At 29.5% G+C, this 18,779-nt stretch overlaps 1 protein-coding gene across 3 annotated transcripts; it reads left to right on the top strand.

Annotated features, from left to right (window-relative positions):
- The first annotated feature begins 3,544 nt into the window (after positions 1-3,544).
- LOC113858215 lies at positions 3,545-18,779 on the top strand. 3 transcript variants are annotated; one of them, XM_027490741.1, is made up of 15 exons: positions 3,556-3,684; positions 3,782-3,829; positions 3,911-4,051; positions 4,137-4,223; positions 4,336-4,938; positions 6,322-6,804; positions 7,268-7,329; positions 7,413-7,518; positions 7,649-7,728; positions 8,174-8,503; positions 8,617-8,757; positions 8,892-9,028; positions 9,300-9,373; positions 11,953-12,077; positions 18,657-18,779. In XM_027490741.1, the coding sequence occupies exons 1-11, from the start codon at positions 3,619-3,621 to the stop codon at positions 8,651-8,653; spliced, it is 2,043 nt and encodes a 680-aa protein (XP_027346542.1). In that variant the 5' UTR covers positions 3,556-3,618; the 3' UTR covers positions 8,654-8,757; positions 8,892-9,028; positions 9,300-9,373; positions 11,953-12,077; positions 18,657-18,779. The 3 variants fall into 3 exon arrangements, with proteins under 3 accessions (XP_027346543.1, XP_027346542.1, XP_027346541.1); XM_027490742.1 differs by lacking the exons at positions 11,953-12,077; positions 18,657-18,779 and having other exon boundaries at positions 3,545-3,684; positions 8,626-8,757; positions 9,300-9,574; XM_027490740.1 differs by lacking the exons at positions 11,953-12,077; positions 18,657-18,779 and having other exon boundaries at positions 8,892-9,630.

Below are 18,779 nucleotides of genomic sequence, written 5' to 3'. Positions count from 1 at the left end.
ATAGATTTTTTATAAATTATATAAAAAATATTAAAATAATTTAAAAATAATTTATAAGAGTAATAAATTATTATTTTGTTATTCATAAATTCTTTTAATTAAGTCTTTAAGAATCTATCTGATATTTATTTATCATAGCTTATAGTATTTTTTTTAACTAGCTAATTTTCTTTAAAGAGTGTTAAAGAATATATTTTTTAATATTTAACACTTTCTTAGTTATTAGTTACAATTTATTAAAGACTATATAAATATGCGAGAAATTTATTTAATTAAAAATGAAAATAAATAAATAACTGCCCATACTTTAAAAAAATTATATTAAAGAGTATGTTATTTGTAATTTTTATTTGTTTTAAAGAGTATTTAGTGTTGCTCTAAAATATTTAATAAGCTTGATTGTATTTTTGATCTTTCTAACTCTAATTCTTATTTTGTTCAATTTTAATAGAAATCTTTTTTCTTCTCTTTTTCTTACTATATTCCATTACTATCGATATGACTCTTCTTCTTCTTCGTTCTTATTTGGACACTGCTATTTACTTACCTTCTTCCTTTTTCATCCTTTCCTTCACTAGAGCTCTACCATGCCTTTATTCTTAAATCCTATATCTCTTAATACTTCATGATATATACCCATTTGAGCTTTGTAGTGAGGTGATTATGACTTCTCTTTTGCACTCTATGCCCTTTGCCTTCTCTTAATTTGTCTTCGCATTCCACTAGGAAACATCAAGGATCCAATGACCTCATCTTTCAGTGGTTTGTTCTACTTTAAATGCTCTAGTTAGAGTACATGTTCTCCAAGGTGTTTTTGTGCACATTGTTGTCATGGGAGGGAAGTTGTTCATTGTTGGAGGTATAAACTTGCATGAAGGTGCTTATGCAAACAATGCTCGTTTACTACATCACCATAAACTAGTGATTCAAAGTGACAATGTCCAACGAATTTTTTTTATTAAATTATTCTTTAAAATAAGTCAATTTTCCATTATAAGCATATACAAGTATATACACTCTCCCCCTTAAAATAAAGAAAAGACTTAAATCTATGTTAAAAGTTAGTGTATTTGAGGAGGAGGAGGAAGAGCAAGTAAAAGTGATGTAGAAAAAAAAAATAATTGTAAAAAAGAGTAAGACGATAAAGAAGGAGTAGAGAAAGAAAGCTGAGATAAGAAGGGATACAATAAGTGAAAGTGATGTAAAAGAAAATAAAGACGATTATAAAAAAGAGTGAGATGATAAAAGAGAAGTAAAAGAGGGAGGTTAAGAAAATAAGAAGGGAGGTAATAGTAATAATGACATAGCTCCATCTAGAAAAATATAATCTATTTAGGGTTGTATCTTAATAGAAAGACAAAATTTATGTAATTAAAAAAAAATTAAGAAATTAAAATTGAACAAACATAATAGTCAAAGGACAAAAAAAATAATTAAACATATTTAGTATTACTTTTTGTTTAAGAAATTTTTATTTAAATATCATTATTATCAATTTAATTAATCAATAAAAAGTATTTTATATAAAAAATTATTTAAAGAAGATTATTAATAGAAATTTTAACTTTAGAATGATAATAGACTCTTTCTATCTTTTATAATATTCTTTTTTTTTATTTGACGCTTTAATAATTTTGTTCACTTTATTTATAATTATTATATAAAATTAATAATAATTAATATTTATTTAGTAAAGGGTAATAATAAGTAAGTGAAATATTTAATATAATAAAAAGTTAAATAAAAATAAAATTGTAATAAAATGTTATTTTTTCACCAAATATAATATACCAAGTTATATATATTCGTCTTATAAAATTGTAAAATATTTTTTTAATAAAAAAACAAACTGCAAAATGTAATATATTATTCTTGATGCATTAGATTGAATAATAAATTCAAAATCAAATCTTAACGCTGAAAATAATGAATATTTTTATAATATTTTAAAGTTTCTTTATATACTACCATTGAATGGTACAGCATATGTGAGGCGTTTGCAACTATGAAAAGTAACAAATAGTTATAAAAATAATATAAAAAAATATTAATATCAATTTGACTCTGTTAAGATGATGAAGTAAAATAGTGATGAAAAAATATAAAAGAAAAATAAGTAAAAATAGAGTAAAGAATCTATATTATTTGAATGAATAAGATAAAAAAAAGAAAGAAGTAGGGAAAAACTTTTATATTTAAATGAGTAAAAATGAAAATATAATAAATTAATTGTATAAGAAATACTTTTATGATAATAATAGCAAATTAAATTTAATAAAAATAAAAATATTTAATATAAATTTTTTCTAGGTATTTATGTTTTGTATTATTTTAAAAATTACTTTACGATTAAGATAAAATAAAATAAAAGTTTTCTTTTACAATTGCTTTCGCAAGTCAGGAAAGAGAAATCATTTTTGTGGGACTCATCTTTTCCTTTTTTTCGCTTTCTCACCAAAAGAAACATATTTAAATAAATTTAAAATTTACTTTTTTTTAATAAAAAATCACATTTCTAAACTTTTTTTTCCCTCTTAAATCATTTAATCCCCAAACAAAACTTTAGAGTTGAAAATAAATAATAAAAAATAAATTTTTTATTTAAACAATTTAATATTTTAAGAATATAGCATGTTTCATTGAAGGTAAGTAACAGGAATGGAAAAAAGTTTTTATAATTATTTGATGTTGTGTTCACTGTTTTAAGAAGAAAATGTGGGGAAGCAATCAAAATTTCTCCGCAGCTTTAGAGTAGAGTATTTCATAAGATATTCCGGATAGTTTTAACTTATTTTGTCAGTTGAAACGATTGTTTTGCAAGGTATCTTGAATAGGTAGCTATTGACGTTTTTCTTCTTTTTTATTATGTTCTTATATCACTGTATCGTACTGACTAAAAGTTATTTTATCATAATTTTTTTATTTTAAGGTAATTTTTTTTATCCATTTGACTTCTTGAACTCTAATTTTTTAAAATTTTTTTGTTACATTAAAAATGAAAAAAAAAACGTTACAAATACTAATAAATAAATAAACATTACATTTATCAACTTGAGTACTAATTATTTTACCAAATATTTCTAATTTAGTCAACTAATTATTATGCTTTTAGTTAACTTATTTACTAGTTTTGTAAAACCTCTCTCTATATATATTACTGTTTTAATTATTACGTTGTTTTAATCTATATTTATTTATTTCACTTTTTTTAAATGAATAATATATCTCTGTCTTTTATAATTTTTTATACGTCTTTTTGATTGAATTAATCAGTACATAAAAAATATAATAAATATTACATTTTTAATAAACAAATTATTATTTAAAAATTTTTAAAAACTTAAATATATTTTTAATTATCACATTTTAAAATTTTTATTTTAATATCCTTATAATTTTACGATTTTTTATTTTTAAGTCTTTATTTCTAATTTCATCTGCTAAAAAACTGACAAATACCAATTTTGAATTAGAAAGATTAAAATAATAAAAAATCACGTAGAATATCTCTGGGAAACGGCAGCCTTACGTATTTTCCCTTTCGGGGCGCAGACGAAAAGTAGACAATATGGCGCAGTAGGCAGCAGCAGTAAGACACCGCGAATCCAGACCATTGAAATGTCTCCGGCCGGTGAACTCAGGTGGCTCTGCCGCATGCTCGACGACTCTCTCCGCCCCTACACAGTCTGTTTCACTGTTCTCACCTCCTTCTTTACCCTTTCTTTTCTTTTTCAATTCTCAGCTTTTTCCCTAAACCAATCATCTTTTCCATCTGTCTCAGCCACCACAGCCAGAGAAAGAGAACCAAATTCTAATCGCTTCTTCTCAGGTTTCGCATTCTTTCTCTTCTTCAAATCGCTATTCAATCTTCTCTACCTCATTTAGTTATTATTGTTATTATTCCTTTCAGGTCGTGACTAAAATTCAGCTTCGGATTCGCGAATTTGATTCTCGCGCGGAAACGAAACGTGCGCCGAACGAAGAGCAATTGTGCAGTCCGAACTATCATTCTTCCGTGCACCAGTGTCTGCCAAAGATCGTCGCCGAAATGGTGAGTGTCAGGACCAGCTTTTCATCGACGTGCTTTTGCGTAAGGTTGTTGTGAATATTATTCCTTGTTGGCTATTCGTTTGCAGATAATTTTGCTAACTGTGAAGAGTGAATTTGTTCATCACGTGGCTGTCAATGCTCTTGTCTTAAGTTCACAGTTTGTGTCCACAACGGTATGAAATAGTTGTTGTTTTCCTTGATGAGTTTAGTTTAAGTTGCAGTTGCACATTTACGCTTACTGCATGATTCCCTGTTTTGGTAATTTTAGCCTTTAATGATATGCAGGGGAACAATTGGGATAGATTCATTCATTTGCTGTGCTGTTCGTTGGAAATGGCCATTGTGAGGACACTGTTGTGTTCAGATGCGCCTTCTTCTGGAGCTGAAAATAGGGACTTTGATTGTTCTGACATTGAATTCGTGATGCAATATGGACTGAAGAATTGTGATTGGTCTAGTGTGGCAGGTATTGTTCGAGTGCTGCGTGTTATATGTAAATATTTGAAGGAGGACTGTGATGATGGACTTGTCAAAGTGTACTACGACTCTATCAATTCTTGTCTTTTGAAAATGCCGTGGGATTTATTGGATCAGTATTGGAGCTGTGACATTCGTGGCACAAATAACAGCTCTTCTGTCAATCAATTTTACCGCAATAATTTTGGTGTTATGGAGCCTGGAAAGAAGTTTCTTGGGACTTTTCTTCAGTTACTTTGCTCTTTGGTTGACCGGAATGATTTAGTCAAAACTGATTGTGATTCTGCCAATAAACATCCACTTTTTGTCACAGTAGTGGATCTTATACCTAGACTTGCTAAGTGGTGTCACAGCAAGCAAGAAGATAGTGCTGAGACACACATCATTCATTACTTAAAACACAAGTTTCTGGTAAGGTTCATCCACTTGTGCAATGAGCTTGAAAAAAGAATTTTTCATCATTTGTAGGATTGAATGTGGATGTTGTTCATTGTTTACACTTTAAATTTAATGGAAAGGTAGGTTATTTTTGTAAAAAATGCTGTTTCTGGTACATTGTGAAGTAAAATTTTAGTGCTGACAAAGCTTGAAAATTATTCCATCTCAAATCTCAAATCAAGTTTCTTTGAAGAATGCCAAAACCCACTAAATATAAGGTTGATCCACTTGTGCAATGAGCTTTTGAAATAAATTAATGGGGACTGAGGAGAAGAAAATGGGCTTGAGGAGAAAGTGATCCATGAAGCTTCAGCCAACCCAACTATGGGATAGTGTATGTGAGGAAAAGAAAGAAATTAGGAAATGTTTGAGATGTGCTGAGTTGGCAAAGTTAGTTATGGAGAGAGAATAGTTTTTGATTACTTAGGCATGTTTAGCAGTGAGTGGAGGGGTGCTTTTTGGAAGTTGTGGGATAGAGTTGCCGTTTGGCTTTCTGTAAGGAGCATTGCTCTGGGCACTAGAAGAACCTTTCTTCTTCTGCATAGTTTCTTTTTTTGTTGCAAATAATATAAACTTCTCTTATTTTCTGTCAATATTGGTGTTTTTGCCCTATATCCTGTTGTATGAATTTTGGGTCTGTAACATAAATTTTAGGCTAGATTTGTGCTAGTTGTATTGTAATTGGCCTATATTAGTGAAATATATTCAGAGGCTGGGTTAGTGTTATGTATAACAATTATTTAGCAGTGTACCCAGTCAAACAGCCATATAAAATGGGCAGAGTGCATAATTACAAGTTGTCCCCACTACCCAGGATAGAATAGAAGATTTATTTCACCAATTAGCAATTAGAGGAAAAGTTGTAAAAACTTAAGTTGCTGTTGTTGGTCCTATGTTTGCCAAAATCAGTGTCTAGTTACTTGTTCAAGTAGCTGGTATTGACAATTAGCCTTAATAATATTAGTACCCGTTTCAATATTTCTGTCATTTATGAAGGGATCAACTGACTTCCAGTTATTTGTGCATTGCTCCAGTAATAACTTTTAGTAGAGATCAGGATACTTGGAAAGTATCTTTACAACCTTTTATATTTGACATTAGTACTTGCCATCTTTATTGCAAGGTAATCCTTTTGTCTTTTCTTCACCAATGCTGCATAATTTTGTCATTATAAGTTGGTATTTGAAGTTACTTTATTTTTGCATGAGTTTATAATCATAGGAAAACTTGAGAAAGAAAAAGAAAAATTAGTTTTAAAATAACTTTGAAATTTAAAACTTTGTTAAAAGACTTGTTACTGGTTGTTATCCTTAGAGTGGAAGGCATTCATAAAACCAATATCTATGTTCTCTGCAGATTCTGATGATCAGACTTGGCTCACTCACATGGCTAGACTGTTCGATCCATGTTTCTTGGTTTGAACTACTTCATAACTACTTTCAAGAGCCTTTGAATCAACCTTTAACTCAATATCACTCTGATCAAATTGATTGTCTGGAGGGCTCTCCATTTTTGTTGAGTTTGTCTGACAGAGAAGCATGTGGGGTGCATTCCAGCCACCTACAAAGACAAGTTGTTTTCCTCTTACTGGCTTGTTCTTTCAGTTTGATCCGTCACAGTGGAGAAAATGTGAACAACTGTAATTGTTCAACTTTATGCTCATGTTTCACCACTATCCCACATTCAGAGCTTGATCACTTCTGCAGAAGAAAGGGATCACTAGAGCTTTACAGGTGGATTCAAGGACATCTTCCAACTGAGATATCTATCAACCAAGAAAACTACTTGCAGATATGTATGAACTTCATGTCATCTTTCCTCCAGCTATATCTTCGTGAGGTTTGTCTACTCAGTCTTTTCATGCTGCTTATGCATAGTAGTTTATGAGTATGAATCTTCTTTGATGTGGCCACTGTCTTCAAAATATTTCTCAATTCTGGAAATTTTGGGTTTTTATAATTCTTGGGTCCATATGGAATGTTTTGAAGGTTAAGTAACTACAATCAGGGATTTGATTATGTTTCCTTGTCAAATTTGGCTAGCTGGTCATGTATTGGAAACGGTGCAGCAGTGCAGCTCAGAAACTTTAAAAAAGAGGCCGTATTCATATTAGATCACTTCAAATCCTAATGGGACATTTTGAGTGTGTCTGTAACCATGCTTCTTAGATTGGAAATATATTTGCAAAACTAAGGCATTAATGAGAGTCGAGAGTCTTGTTTTCCTTTATCATACTAGTTTTGAATCTCTTAATGACGATATCTTGTAGTTTCATTGATGTTATTTATCACTTGAATGGCAGGATGATCTATTATTTGAAGTGCTTTTGCAATTGTTAAGCATATCATCTTGTCTCCAGCAACAGTAAGCAATTGTTTTCTATGTTTTTCTATTTTTACTGACCAATGAATGGAAGGATCCACTGTCATGAGGTTTATATGGTGTAGGTCTGAAAAAAAGGATTCTGCATATCAGGATGTAAAGAAAGATTTTCCATTTGATCTGGAAGACATTTTTAATCCTGTGCACCTTTTCCACCTGTTTCTTTCTGAGGTTTGGATTATGTACTACCATAGTTCATGCAAATAGAGACCCCCCCTTGCTATCCACTTTATTAATTACATTAACTTGTAAAAAAAACAAACCTTATTGATTGTCTTGTCCTTTACTTGCCAATCTGCAGATACATTATGATCACCAAGTGCTTCTTGATTACCTCATTTCAAAAGATACTGGAATATGTTGTGCTAAATATCTTCTAAGGTATCTCATTGTAACTTTTGGTTTGGCAAAAGTTTCCCATTCTTTGATTTTAAATAAACTTGTAAAGTTAACATAATCTGGCTGTCTGGTTGTGTTGATTAGCTTTCTGCAAGAACTTTTTGACATGTCTTATTTCTATTTGTAGTTATTTTAATATTATGATTTGGTATCTTGCTTACTCTGATTCACATAAACAAAAACTCTGGTCAGCCTCATGTTTTAAATTCTTGTTGCAAGCCTCAATTTCTTTTTCCTGATTCGATTGTGGAGGATATTAGTTCAGACTTCAGAATTAACTGTTTACATTGTTTGTTTAATGTAAGGGTGAATCGAATAAAGAAAGAGAATATCTAATAAATAATGAATTGTGGTTGTGGCGCTTATCTTGACTTATCGCTGCTTGAACGATGGCATTTACATTTTTTCTTATGCATGCTGTTGGTAGATGCTTGCACTTAGTATGCAACTCATGGAAGTTATTTGTGGAATTTCCATTATACGGAGAATTTTTAAATCAATCATTGTGCAAGAGAAGAAAAGTTCTAGGCGATGGTCTACAGTTTCTAGTTGATGGAATGCCTACTTCAGTTGACAGTGGTGGAAATATCATATTGCATATCAAGAATTATAAGGAAGACAGGGAATGTGATTTCAAGCACAATAATATTAAGCCATTCAAGAAAGCTGCAGAATGTTTACTATCTTTAAGCAATTCTGTTGATAATCTTCATAAAAAAGACTTGTTTCCATATAATCCTGAAGTGCTTCTGAAACGGTATGTTGCTTAATAATGAATTTATTTGTTGAACTTGAATAGATTGGTCAAGCTTTTAAAATGATCATTGTGTATCTGATGATAAAAAGAATTGATGAGCTTATTTCTTGTAGTCTAAGAAGATTTCAAGATCTCTGCTGTAAAATATAGTGGATTCCTTGGAGAGAAGACTGAGTAATTACCCAAACTGCATGTCTGACCCTGAAAGCTTGGCTATCTAGACTTTATTAATGATTATAGATCTACATTTTTGGGTGAGTAGGATGCTCATGGAAAAAAAAGTAGGCCTTGTCTTCTTGAGTGTTTTAATGTTATACCGGAAATTCTTTTTGTTGTCACAATTAAACAAGTTAGTTTGCTGATTGAATGGAATACTTGCTGAAAACAGGGAGTGGTGGCACGGAGGAACCGAGGAACAGAAAGGAGAGAAAATTTCTGCTGGTTCCGAGTTGTGTGGATATAAGATGGCTACTCCACTGGTATAGGCAGGTCAGAGTGCTCCAGGTCAAGACATTGTTGCTGCAGGTGTCTATCTAATCATAGTCTTGGTTCACTCTAAATCTATATAGTATTCTATGGGTTTGTGGATTGATGCCATCTTCAGAGAGTCTGATGAGTGATATCATGGACTTGGGCTGCATATAATCTGAAAAATTGGTGTATCACTGTTTTCAATCTTGAATTTGTAAAGGAACAATTCCCTTCCCTCAACCTTTAGCCAGCAGCATGATATTCTCTTTGTTAAACCTTTTTGTAACATATCCTCCTAGTAATCCAAACAATTCTCATATTGTAGGATATGTCCTCCTTGTGGATGCCTTTCCTTTCTTCATACGTGGAGCTTGGATTCTTTCTCCTCCAAACAAGCATGTAAGGCATCTTAATGGCTGTTTGTAGCATCCTTCCTTTTTTTTCTCGCATAAGTTGAAGGATGGGTTCATACTGTTTTTTGACTATTGATGTAATGATAGAAGAAATGGTCAGCTGGGATTAAACGTTTTTCAGGTAGAGTTTTGCGCATAATTGTTTATAGACGATTTTCATTTGAATGAAGAAATTGTTAATGAAGGGTAAAAAGGAAAATACTTAACATTAGTTTTGAGGACATAGGAAAATATTTGGGCTTCTTTTGCGTAGGTCTTGAAAGGGGAGTTTAGTTTTGAGGACATAGGAAAATATTTGGGCTTCTTTTGTGTAGGTCTTGAAAGGGGAGTTGGTGCATGTGGTAAAATTTGATGAGGAAGACGAAGATGGATTTCCACGAAAATCAACATGAAAATGAAGTGGTATTGTTGCGTTGCATAAGTTATTGTTGGTTTGAGTGTAGAAATGTTGTAGCTTCAATTGGCGTCATTTTGGAAGTGTTATTTTGTGATTTTATTATAGGGTTTGGCAGAGGAATGGTTTGGAGGTGAGGAAATAAGAAGTTTATGAAGTCATTAGTGCGAATGATACCGTGGATGAGGGGTATGTTAATTTATTTGAGTAATCTATAAATACATGTAGATCCACTTAAGAACCCGAGTACCTGTGTCAAACTACAAAGTAATAAATTATCATTTTATTATATTAGATTATGTCAATGCTAACAATTTGTAATTATTCTCATAAATAATTTCTTCAAGTACTGGCCATGATCTAAAGTCATCTCCCGTAGTAATTAATCCACAAGCAAAGTAGTCTGAATGTAAAACACTTTGTAGTATAATACACTATGATTGACATATGATATATTATCATTAATTCCTCGAAGTTCATAGTTTTAGAAAACTAAACAAAATAATGTTAACATTATGTAACGATGACAAATTTAGCATAGAATCTTACAACGAACTGTATGTTTCTTTTCCTTTCCTTCAACTTGTTCACATATGAGAAGGAATTTAAAGAGTAAATATTTTGATCTTTTATACTAATTACCCGGTGGCACTAGGACTCATGAAATGACATATAAATTTGTTAAGTGACTATGATTAATTTTGATAAGCAATAGTAATAATTAAATAAAAGAGAAGAAAAAGTAATATAACTTAGATCAACAAATGATAAGTCGAACTTGGTGGTATTCACTTAAGGACATAGTTAGTCGTTAAATCTTTGGGTAGTTCTCTTTGCAATATATTATGTTTCATTGTTAATTACAAATACTCAGTCACCAACATTGGTAGTGCAATTAAAATAATCATTAAGTATAATTCCACATATTTTTTTAAGTATCACAAGAGAAAGTGAAAAAAATTATGATGTGATTGTGTGACCAAATTGCTCTTGCATTTGAACATAAAAAGTACTATCTTGTTTTTGAAAAATAATGATGTATTTAAATTTTTTATATTGTAACAATAAAAATTATGATGTGATTGTGTGACCAAATTGCTCTTGCATCTATATACTTTCCATTGCTACAACATAAAAAATCTAAATACATCATTGTTTTTTAAAAACAAGATCATCTATATACTTTCCATTGCTACAACATAAAAAATCTAAATACATCATTGTTTTTAAAAAACAATATAGTACTTTTTATGTTCAATGTCTCTACATTGAAAATATCTTGTCGACTGCATAACTTTATGTTATAAAATTATTTGGTTATTTATTGAATCAACAAAGTTTTTGTTGGTACTAAAGTTGACGTAATGTTCAATTGGAATTAAATATAGCATATTAAGTTCAAGTTTGCTTGATGTCTAAATATTTCTAAAGATAAATGTTGACACTTGCATCTTTAGCTTTGTTAGACACATATTACCTGTGGGTCTAAATTTAGACTTCACAAATCGTGAGTGAGAAAGGTAAAAATATTATAGAAATAGAGATGTAAAAGAAAAAATTATTATGATTCATTCCATAAGTGGAAAAACATTAGTAAGATAAAAATCATTATCAAGGTAGAATGAAGTATTACATCAAGTTACTTGCTACGGGGACTATTACTAGTTTTTGTCATTTGGGTTGTTATACCTTAACTGTGTGTCTACAATTTGTACTATTTACGGAAGTTGGTGTACCATTCTTTGGGAGTCAATGATATGGAGAACAATTTCTTTCTTTGCAATTTCTTCTCAACCAAAATAAATATTAGTGAAAACATAACGATGACTGCCGACCTTTAAGCAAAATTTGGAATCAAGCCGACAATGACTGCCATTTTTTTAATTGTGCGGCAAACTACGGTTAAATTAAAAATTTTCAAAATGTGTTTACTCAAACTATGAGGGTGTAATTAATGTCTTTTGTGGATGCAACTGATGCTTAGACTACTGCATTATTTTTATAGTGCATCTATACTGTTAGGATACAAACATCAATTAGAATTCTGTATTCTGTAATTATTTTTCTTGTATTCTGTCGCTATTTCTTACTGATATCATGTTCTCATTCTTTCTTGAAGTACATTTGGTATTCTTTCACACATATCATTTTTAGTCATAATGTCGTTGCAGAGACTTGTGTCAATATCAAGATAATATAAATATCACACAATCCGAGCTGAAATGTTATTCATGTGTGGTGCCAATATCATTCATCTAAGTCCATGGAAACCTTTATTAAGTTCTCTTTCTCTAAGGTATATATTGGTTGCCTAATAAATGTTATACATTTATATTTGCATGTGTATAACATAGTATATTTCGTCTCCACTGTATAGGAATAAACGTCAGACCCAGGTAAGAGCACTGAATTACATGCATGGCAAGAAGCCATTGAAATGATCAAAGTACGTATTATAATAAAAGATTGAGTTAATATAACACATGTAGAACGTAACTGCCGTACACTTTTAGATGCTGGACTATTGGATATCAAGAATTTACAAGTTAGAATCACTTCAAGTTCGGGTGATTATGATGCAAATTATCTTGTGCAAGGGTAAAAGTTCTGATAATTACAATGTCGCTGAAAAAGTTTTGGATAATGCTGTAAGTGGTGGAAAGGTCCTTATACTGACTTCAATAAAAGATAAGGGCAAACAAGTGATTTCATCTGACAATAGCCATTGTGAAAACTCTATAAGAAATGTTTTGAACAATCTAACTATTCAATCTTTTACCAATGAAGATGAAGATACTAGCATTATCATTATGTTTTAAGAAGAGAACATTGAAAACCCTATAGGGATGGGAAAGAGTGTGGCACAAATGGCTCCCAACAACACTGCTAAGAAAAGTCATTCGTGTTTGACTGTAAAGACTTGATCTCAAATTTTGGTCAATGTCGACTCAGTTTCACAAGATATATCCATACCCATTTATAAAAAAAATAAAATAAAATTAGACAAGTTTGTTATGCCTTCACTGATACTTATTATTAGTTATGAAGAGCTTGTAAGAGAAGAAATTATTCTCCACATTGTTGTCGCCACTGAAGAAAGGTACACTAACCTGTGCCAATAGTCCAAATTATAAATGTAATTAGGGTGCCACAACTCAAATGACATAAACTTATAATAGTCTTCATAATAGGCAAGTTAATATTATGTGTAGAGTCAATGATTTCATTCTACATTGGGTAATAATTTCTATCTTATTAATGTTTTTTACTTATGATTTAAATAATATATATATATATATATATATATATATATTTTATATTTCTATTTTATAATGTTACTCATAGTTTGTGAAGTCTACATTTAGACCCATAAGTTACGTGGGTTTAACAAAATTAGAAATGCAAGTATCTAACATTTTATCTTTGGAAATGATTTAGATACCAGATAAACTTAAACTAATATGGTATATTTAATTTCAAATTAAACATCTTATTAAGTCTAATATTAATAGAAACTTCATTGATATAATAAATAACCAAATAAATTTTTAGCATAATGCCAAGTAGTTAAAAAGAGATGTTTAATGTTTATGCTCATCTAACGATATCATTGAAAATATATCTGTTGTTTTATTGATACATTTGAATATAAAAAGTACATATGTTAATTTCACTTCCCATGTCTTAACCTAAAAAACAATAGTGTACTTAGAATTTTGATGTTTTAGTGTGAAAAGTATATGGATTGAAGAGAAATTTGGTTACATAATCAGATTATGGTTCTTCCCACCTTTTACAATACTTAAAAAATATCTCAAATTATATTTATTGACTTTTTTTTTTGTTGGACTATCATTTAGTCACTAAATATTTATAATTGATAGTGAAACTTAATATATTATATGGAGAACTACTCGGAGATTAAATGACTGATTACGTCCTTGAGTGGATGCCACCAAATTTAAACTTTACATTTGTTAGTTTAAGTTGTATTACTTTTTCATCCCTTTTTATTTAATTATTACTATTGTTTATCAAATTAATCAAGTCATAAAACAAATTTATGCGACATTTTATGAGTGTTGATGTTACTAGTATTTAATGGTAATTAGCCGTAAAAGATCAAATGATCTATCGTTTTGATTTATTTTCAAATGTGAACAAGTTAGAGGAGAGTAAAAGAAACATGAACTTTGTTGTAAGGGTCCATGGTAATTTTGTTATTGTTACATAACATTAATCTTGTCTTTTTAGTTTTTCTAAACTATAATTATAACTACTTAAAGATAATTCATCATATACCAATTGTAGTGTGTTGTGTTTCATACGTTTTATATTCAAACTAATCGAATCAAGGGGAAATTCTAACTGCAAATAGGTATAAATTTATTAATGAGAATAATTATAATTATTAACATTAATATTATTCAACTAGCATAATAAAATGATAATTTTTTTTTTGTAGTGTTAACTTAGTTACTGAGGTTATTGAGTGAATTTATATTGGTTCATAGATAACTTAAATAAATTAATATACACATCATCCATCACATTATTCTTGCTAATGAGTTCATTTCAATTTTTAATTTTTAATTTCCTCACCTCCAAACCATTCCTTTGCCAAACCCTACAACAAAATGACAAAACAATACCTTCAAAATGACACCGATAGAAACACAACAATATTTGTTCATTTAAATGAATAATAACATATATAATGCAATAATACCTCTTTATTTTCATGAAAATCCATCTTTGTACTCGTCTTCGTCTTCCTCATTGAATTTTACCTTATGTAGCAACTTCACTTTCAAAACCTACACAAAAGAAACTCATATATTTTCCTATGACCTCAAAACTAATATTAAATATTTCTTTTCTTACTCTTCATTAACAATTATTTCGATTTAAACAAAAATTATCTAGTTATTAGGAAAACAATGTAATTGAAACACATTTAATTGCCTAAATTTTTTTGTCTATGCAAGAAAAAAGAAAAAAGGATGCAAGAAACCACAGTCTTAACTTAATAATATGATAAAAAAAATAAACTTGAGTAAAAGCAACACTCACCAGTAAGGATGAGATTTTAGAAACATACCTAATATGAATCAAAGTTATATCTCTAAATACATCTAGAAAAGTAGCAACACAAATAAGTTGCATGGTATGCAAATAAAAAGACAAAAATTTGATAAGTCTGTATTTTGATATATTTTTACAACCCATATTTACATGTTCAATCCTAATTTGTTTATGATTTTACACTAATTTTTATATTTATTGTGTAATTTAGTATAAGAAGGTTACAACTAAGTTTTGATGGCATTTTGGTCTCAATTTGAATAGAAAATATGGCCTTGCTGCAACAAGCACGCTTATACTTTGAAGCTTATGCACAACCATGCATATTGGTGAGCATGACTGTGCCATTTACTAAGAGAAACACAATTAGAAGAATTCTTAGGGTTTTGAAACCCTATTTAAAGAACCTTAAGGACTAAGACATCTTGCTTTTTGCCAATTGTTGAGGACTTTTGTAGTTTTGGGAGCACGTCTTGGAAGCAATAACTTTTTTCATCTCTTTTCTAGTAGAGATTCCTTTACATTGCATTTACTCTTCAAATGATTATGAATTGATTTATTATTGTTTTGGTTTTCTATTACATTATGTCTAGCTAAATACGTAATAGAGCTATGATAGATAATTTGCATAACTTTATGTGTTCTTTGTGATTAATGATAATTTTATTCTCCTCTTGATTTTTATGAATATGCTATATTTTATATGTTTAGAATTGACAATCCTTAACATACCATAATTAATTATATTGTAAGTGACTTTATCACATATAATTAATGAGTCTATAGGATAAAACAAGATAAAAAATTAAGTGGACTAAACTTCGTTGTTTTCTTTCAATTGTTATTAAATTTAGAGCTTGTAGGCTCTTTATATTTCTTCTCCTTTTGTTTTGCATGACCATTGGAAGTATAACTTAAGGAAAAGACAGTTAACATTGTATGACCATTATATGTTAATACATGTAGTACAATGGTTGACAATTATAAGGGGACCAAACTGTGATTAATCTAAACGTGAATACAGAGAAGTGTAAAGGTGAAACTATATTTCTTAGAATTCATCTCGAACAGTTTATTGTCATAGGTTGTGTTACTTTCTTTATTCTCTAATTTCTCTTGAATTTAAATTTTTATTTTATTTAATTTCACATCCTTTAAGTTCAAACAATTGAATGAAGATATTCTTGATACTTAAAAACAATTCTTGTGGAATAATATTGTGAGAACTTATTTTAGAATTTTTTATTATTTTTTGACGGATACATTTATCCACAAATAAAACCTCATATTTTAATCTTATTTTGTGCTAATATATAAGAACAATTGGAAAGTATTAAAAGTTCACATGTGAACTTACCTCAAAACAAAAGGGTCTAAATAGGCAACATTCAAAAGGGAACGCAGAATGGATCCGCAAATAAGTTAAAATGTTAGTTTTCACAATTCTCTTCAAAAAATCAATGATTAAAATTGTGCATGATATAAGACATGTTAAATGGTAGGAGATACTTTTCACTTTCTTTGAAATGGATTTTGCACACTTCGTAAATAAATCCTAAGAACTTATTTGTTTTCTTAAGAAAATTGAGTTTTATTGATCCTAATTACATTGAAACATCCTTTATGTGATAACAAATAATTTTTGGTGTAAAGAAACCCTGTTTCAAATATATGAACGTGTGAAAATCAGACTCAAAAATGATTAAATAAAATTACATATTAAAATTTAATTTTACCATCCAAATACCAAGGAACTAAAAATACTTAGACAAATTACAATTTTGAACTTAGATAACTTTGTTCTTATATTCTATTGAAAATTTGTTTAAGTTTCCTGTATTTAATTAGTTATTCCAAATTGTCGCAAGTTTGTCAAAATTTCATTTTATCAACTAGAAACCTAAGGAACCAAAGTACATATAATTTGATAAAAATATATGCTTCTAGAAAGTTCAATATGAAAAAAAAACAAACTTTTGGAGGTGACACTTGTCAAAGCTTCTACCATGGAGCAACTTCAATCTCTGTCACCCTCATTCTTTTAAAATATAAGAGAAAGTAATATAGGATTCTAAAAGAAGTTTACGAAATATCGTTTTACAATGATTGTTCTAATTAAATTTTCTACTTCAATTGTTAGAGCTTAAAGGATGAAAAATTAAATAAACGCAAGACTTCAATTATAAAATTTAGAACAAGTAATACAATACACGTCTTGGTTGAGCTTACAGGAGAGGAACCTAGGATATATGAGTTTTCTCATTCAATCTTTTATGTTATTTTTCAGTTTAACTTTAAATATGATTTCCTTATGATTACCAATTATTCATATAAATACTATCAATATCCAATGGTTATGGAATATTAATATTCTTTTCTTTAAACTAACATCCACTATGGTTATGCAAGATATTAATTTAAGAAAGTATAAAATATCTATGAATTTATGAATTTAATAATAATTAAAAGAGAAGGATTGGTTTAGTTCATCTAATTCTTTGTCTCATTTTACCCTATAAATCCATTAACTAATCGAGGTACGGTTGCATGACGATATGATTATCTAGGATTATGTTACGAGTGATTAGTTCACAACATACAATTATGCATAATAAGATAAACACTAATCATGGACAGAAATCAAACTTAGACTCAAACATCAAAATCCCATAAATTCATGAACAATAATTTTCATAGCCCTAACTATAAACTTAACTACTCATACTAAAGAAAAGAACTAAAACAATAACAAATAAAGCCATAGTCAAAAGGAAATAGCAAACTAGAATGTTTCTAAGGTTTGGGGATGAGATGAGTTATCAATTTTCAAGTACGATCGCTTGAAGCTCTAAGTTCCGCTAAAAGTATGCCAAAGATCAAAGGATGTGGGAAAGATAAGATGAAAGATGTATCAAAAGGTGTAATTAAAGGTCAGAAACGAGGTGTGTCAGTCTCTTTCTTGTTGCACATGAGGTCTCCTTTAATAGGGCTCTAAAATTTCTTCAAAGTTGGGTACTCATAGTTGAGCATAGTCATGCCATATGGAATACAAGACCGTGTTGAAACTCAAAATATGAGAGTGTTGGTTTATATGCACGACGGTGCATCATATTGAAGTATGAGCGTGCTGCTGCTTGTGGACTAGGCGTGCTTTATCCAGCTTGGCATAATTCTCTTGAGTTAGCACCCAAAACGTTTGTGAGACTCGTATATTTTCAAACATGTTTGATTGAAGCAAAATTGAGGAAAATTAGTGTACAAATCTATTCAAATCAAGAATAAGTGCGTATAAATATGTTGGAAAATTGTGTAAAAATATGGACTTATCAAGATATCAACATCTCTCCATTTTGTCATTATCAAGTGAGTTATATAAATAGGTTGTAATAACATCTATTAAACACAAATTAAGTTCTCTGTGTACCGTTAAACTGACTAAGTATTGAAAAATACTTGCATCAATTACAGGTGAATATTTTTCTTTAAAATCAATGTCAGGTCTTTATAAAAAATCTTGGACAACAATTCATATTTTATATCTTACAATTTCTCATTTATTTTTTATATAAAAATTCATTTGTATCCATCTAACTTTACATCTTTAAGCATCTTTCCATTTCTATCAGCCACTTCTTTGTCTACATCTGATAATTGGTTTTTGTTTGTAATCCTTTATATTTGTTATCACAATAAATGAAAAAACATTGTTCAACATTGACTTCATTTCGATTTCATTGTATTATATTAATGATAAAATTTATTGATATCTTTTTATTTTCATGATTTTTAGGTACTTGTATTTCTTCAGAAATTGTAATATTAATTATGTTTGATGACCTTTACCTTGATCTTTAACTTCTTTTCTTTTTCAAGAATTTTTATCCTTGGAATCAAAAGGTCTACCACCTTTCAT

The sequence above is a fragment of the Abrus precatorius genome, unplaced genomic scaffold (genome assembly GCF_003935025.1).
Source record: "Abrus precatorius isolate BTA unplaced genomic scaffold, Abrus_2018 Scaffold2, whole genome shotgun sequence".
Lineage (NCBI taxonomy): Eukaryota > Viridiplantae > Streptophyta > Magnoliopsida > Fabales > Fabaceae > Abrus > Abrus precatorius.
The sequence above is the reverse complement of the archived record's forward strand: the minus strand, read 5'-3'. Positions and strand labels throughout refer to the sequence as shown.

Excerpts from the sequence above, each read along its gene's own strand:
- LOC113858215 (XM_027490741.1), top strand. The coding sequence starts at position 3,619 with ATGTCTCCGGCCGGTGAACTCAGGTGGCTCTGCCGCATGCTCGACGAC. Across the intron at positions 4,939-6,321 it reads ACTTAAAACACAAGTTTCTG|ATTCTGATGATCAGACTTGG; the intron begins GTAAGGTTCATC and ends TGTTCTCTGCAG. Across the intron at positions 7,729-8,173 it reads TGTGCTAAATATCTTCTAAG|ATGCTTGCACTTAGTATGCA; the intron begins GTATCTCATTGT and ends TGCTGTTGGTAG.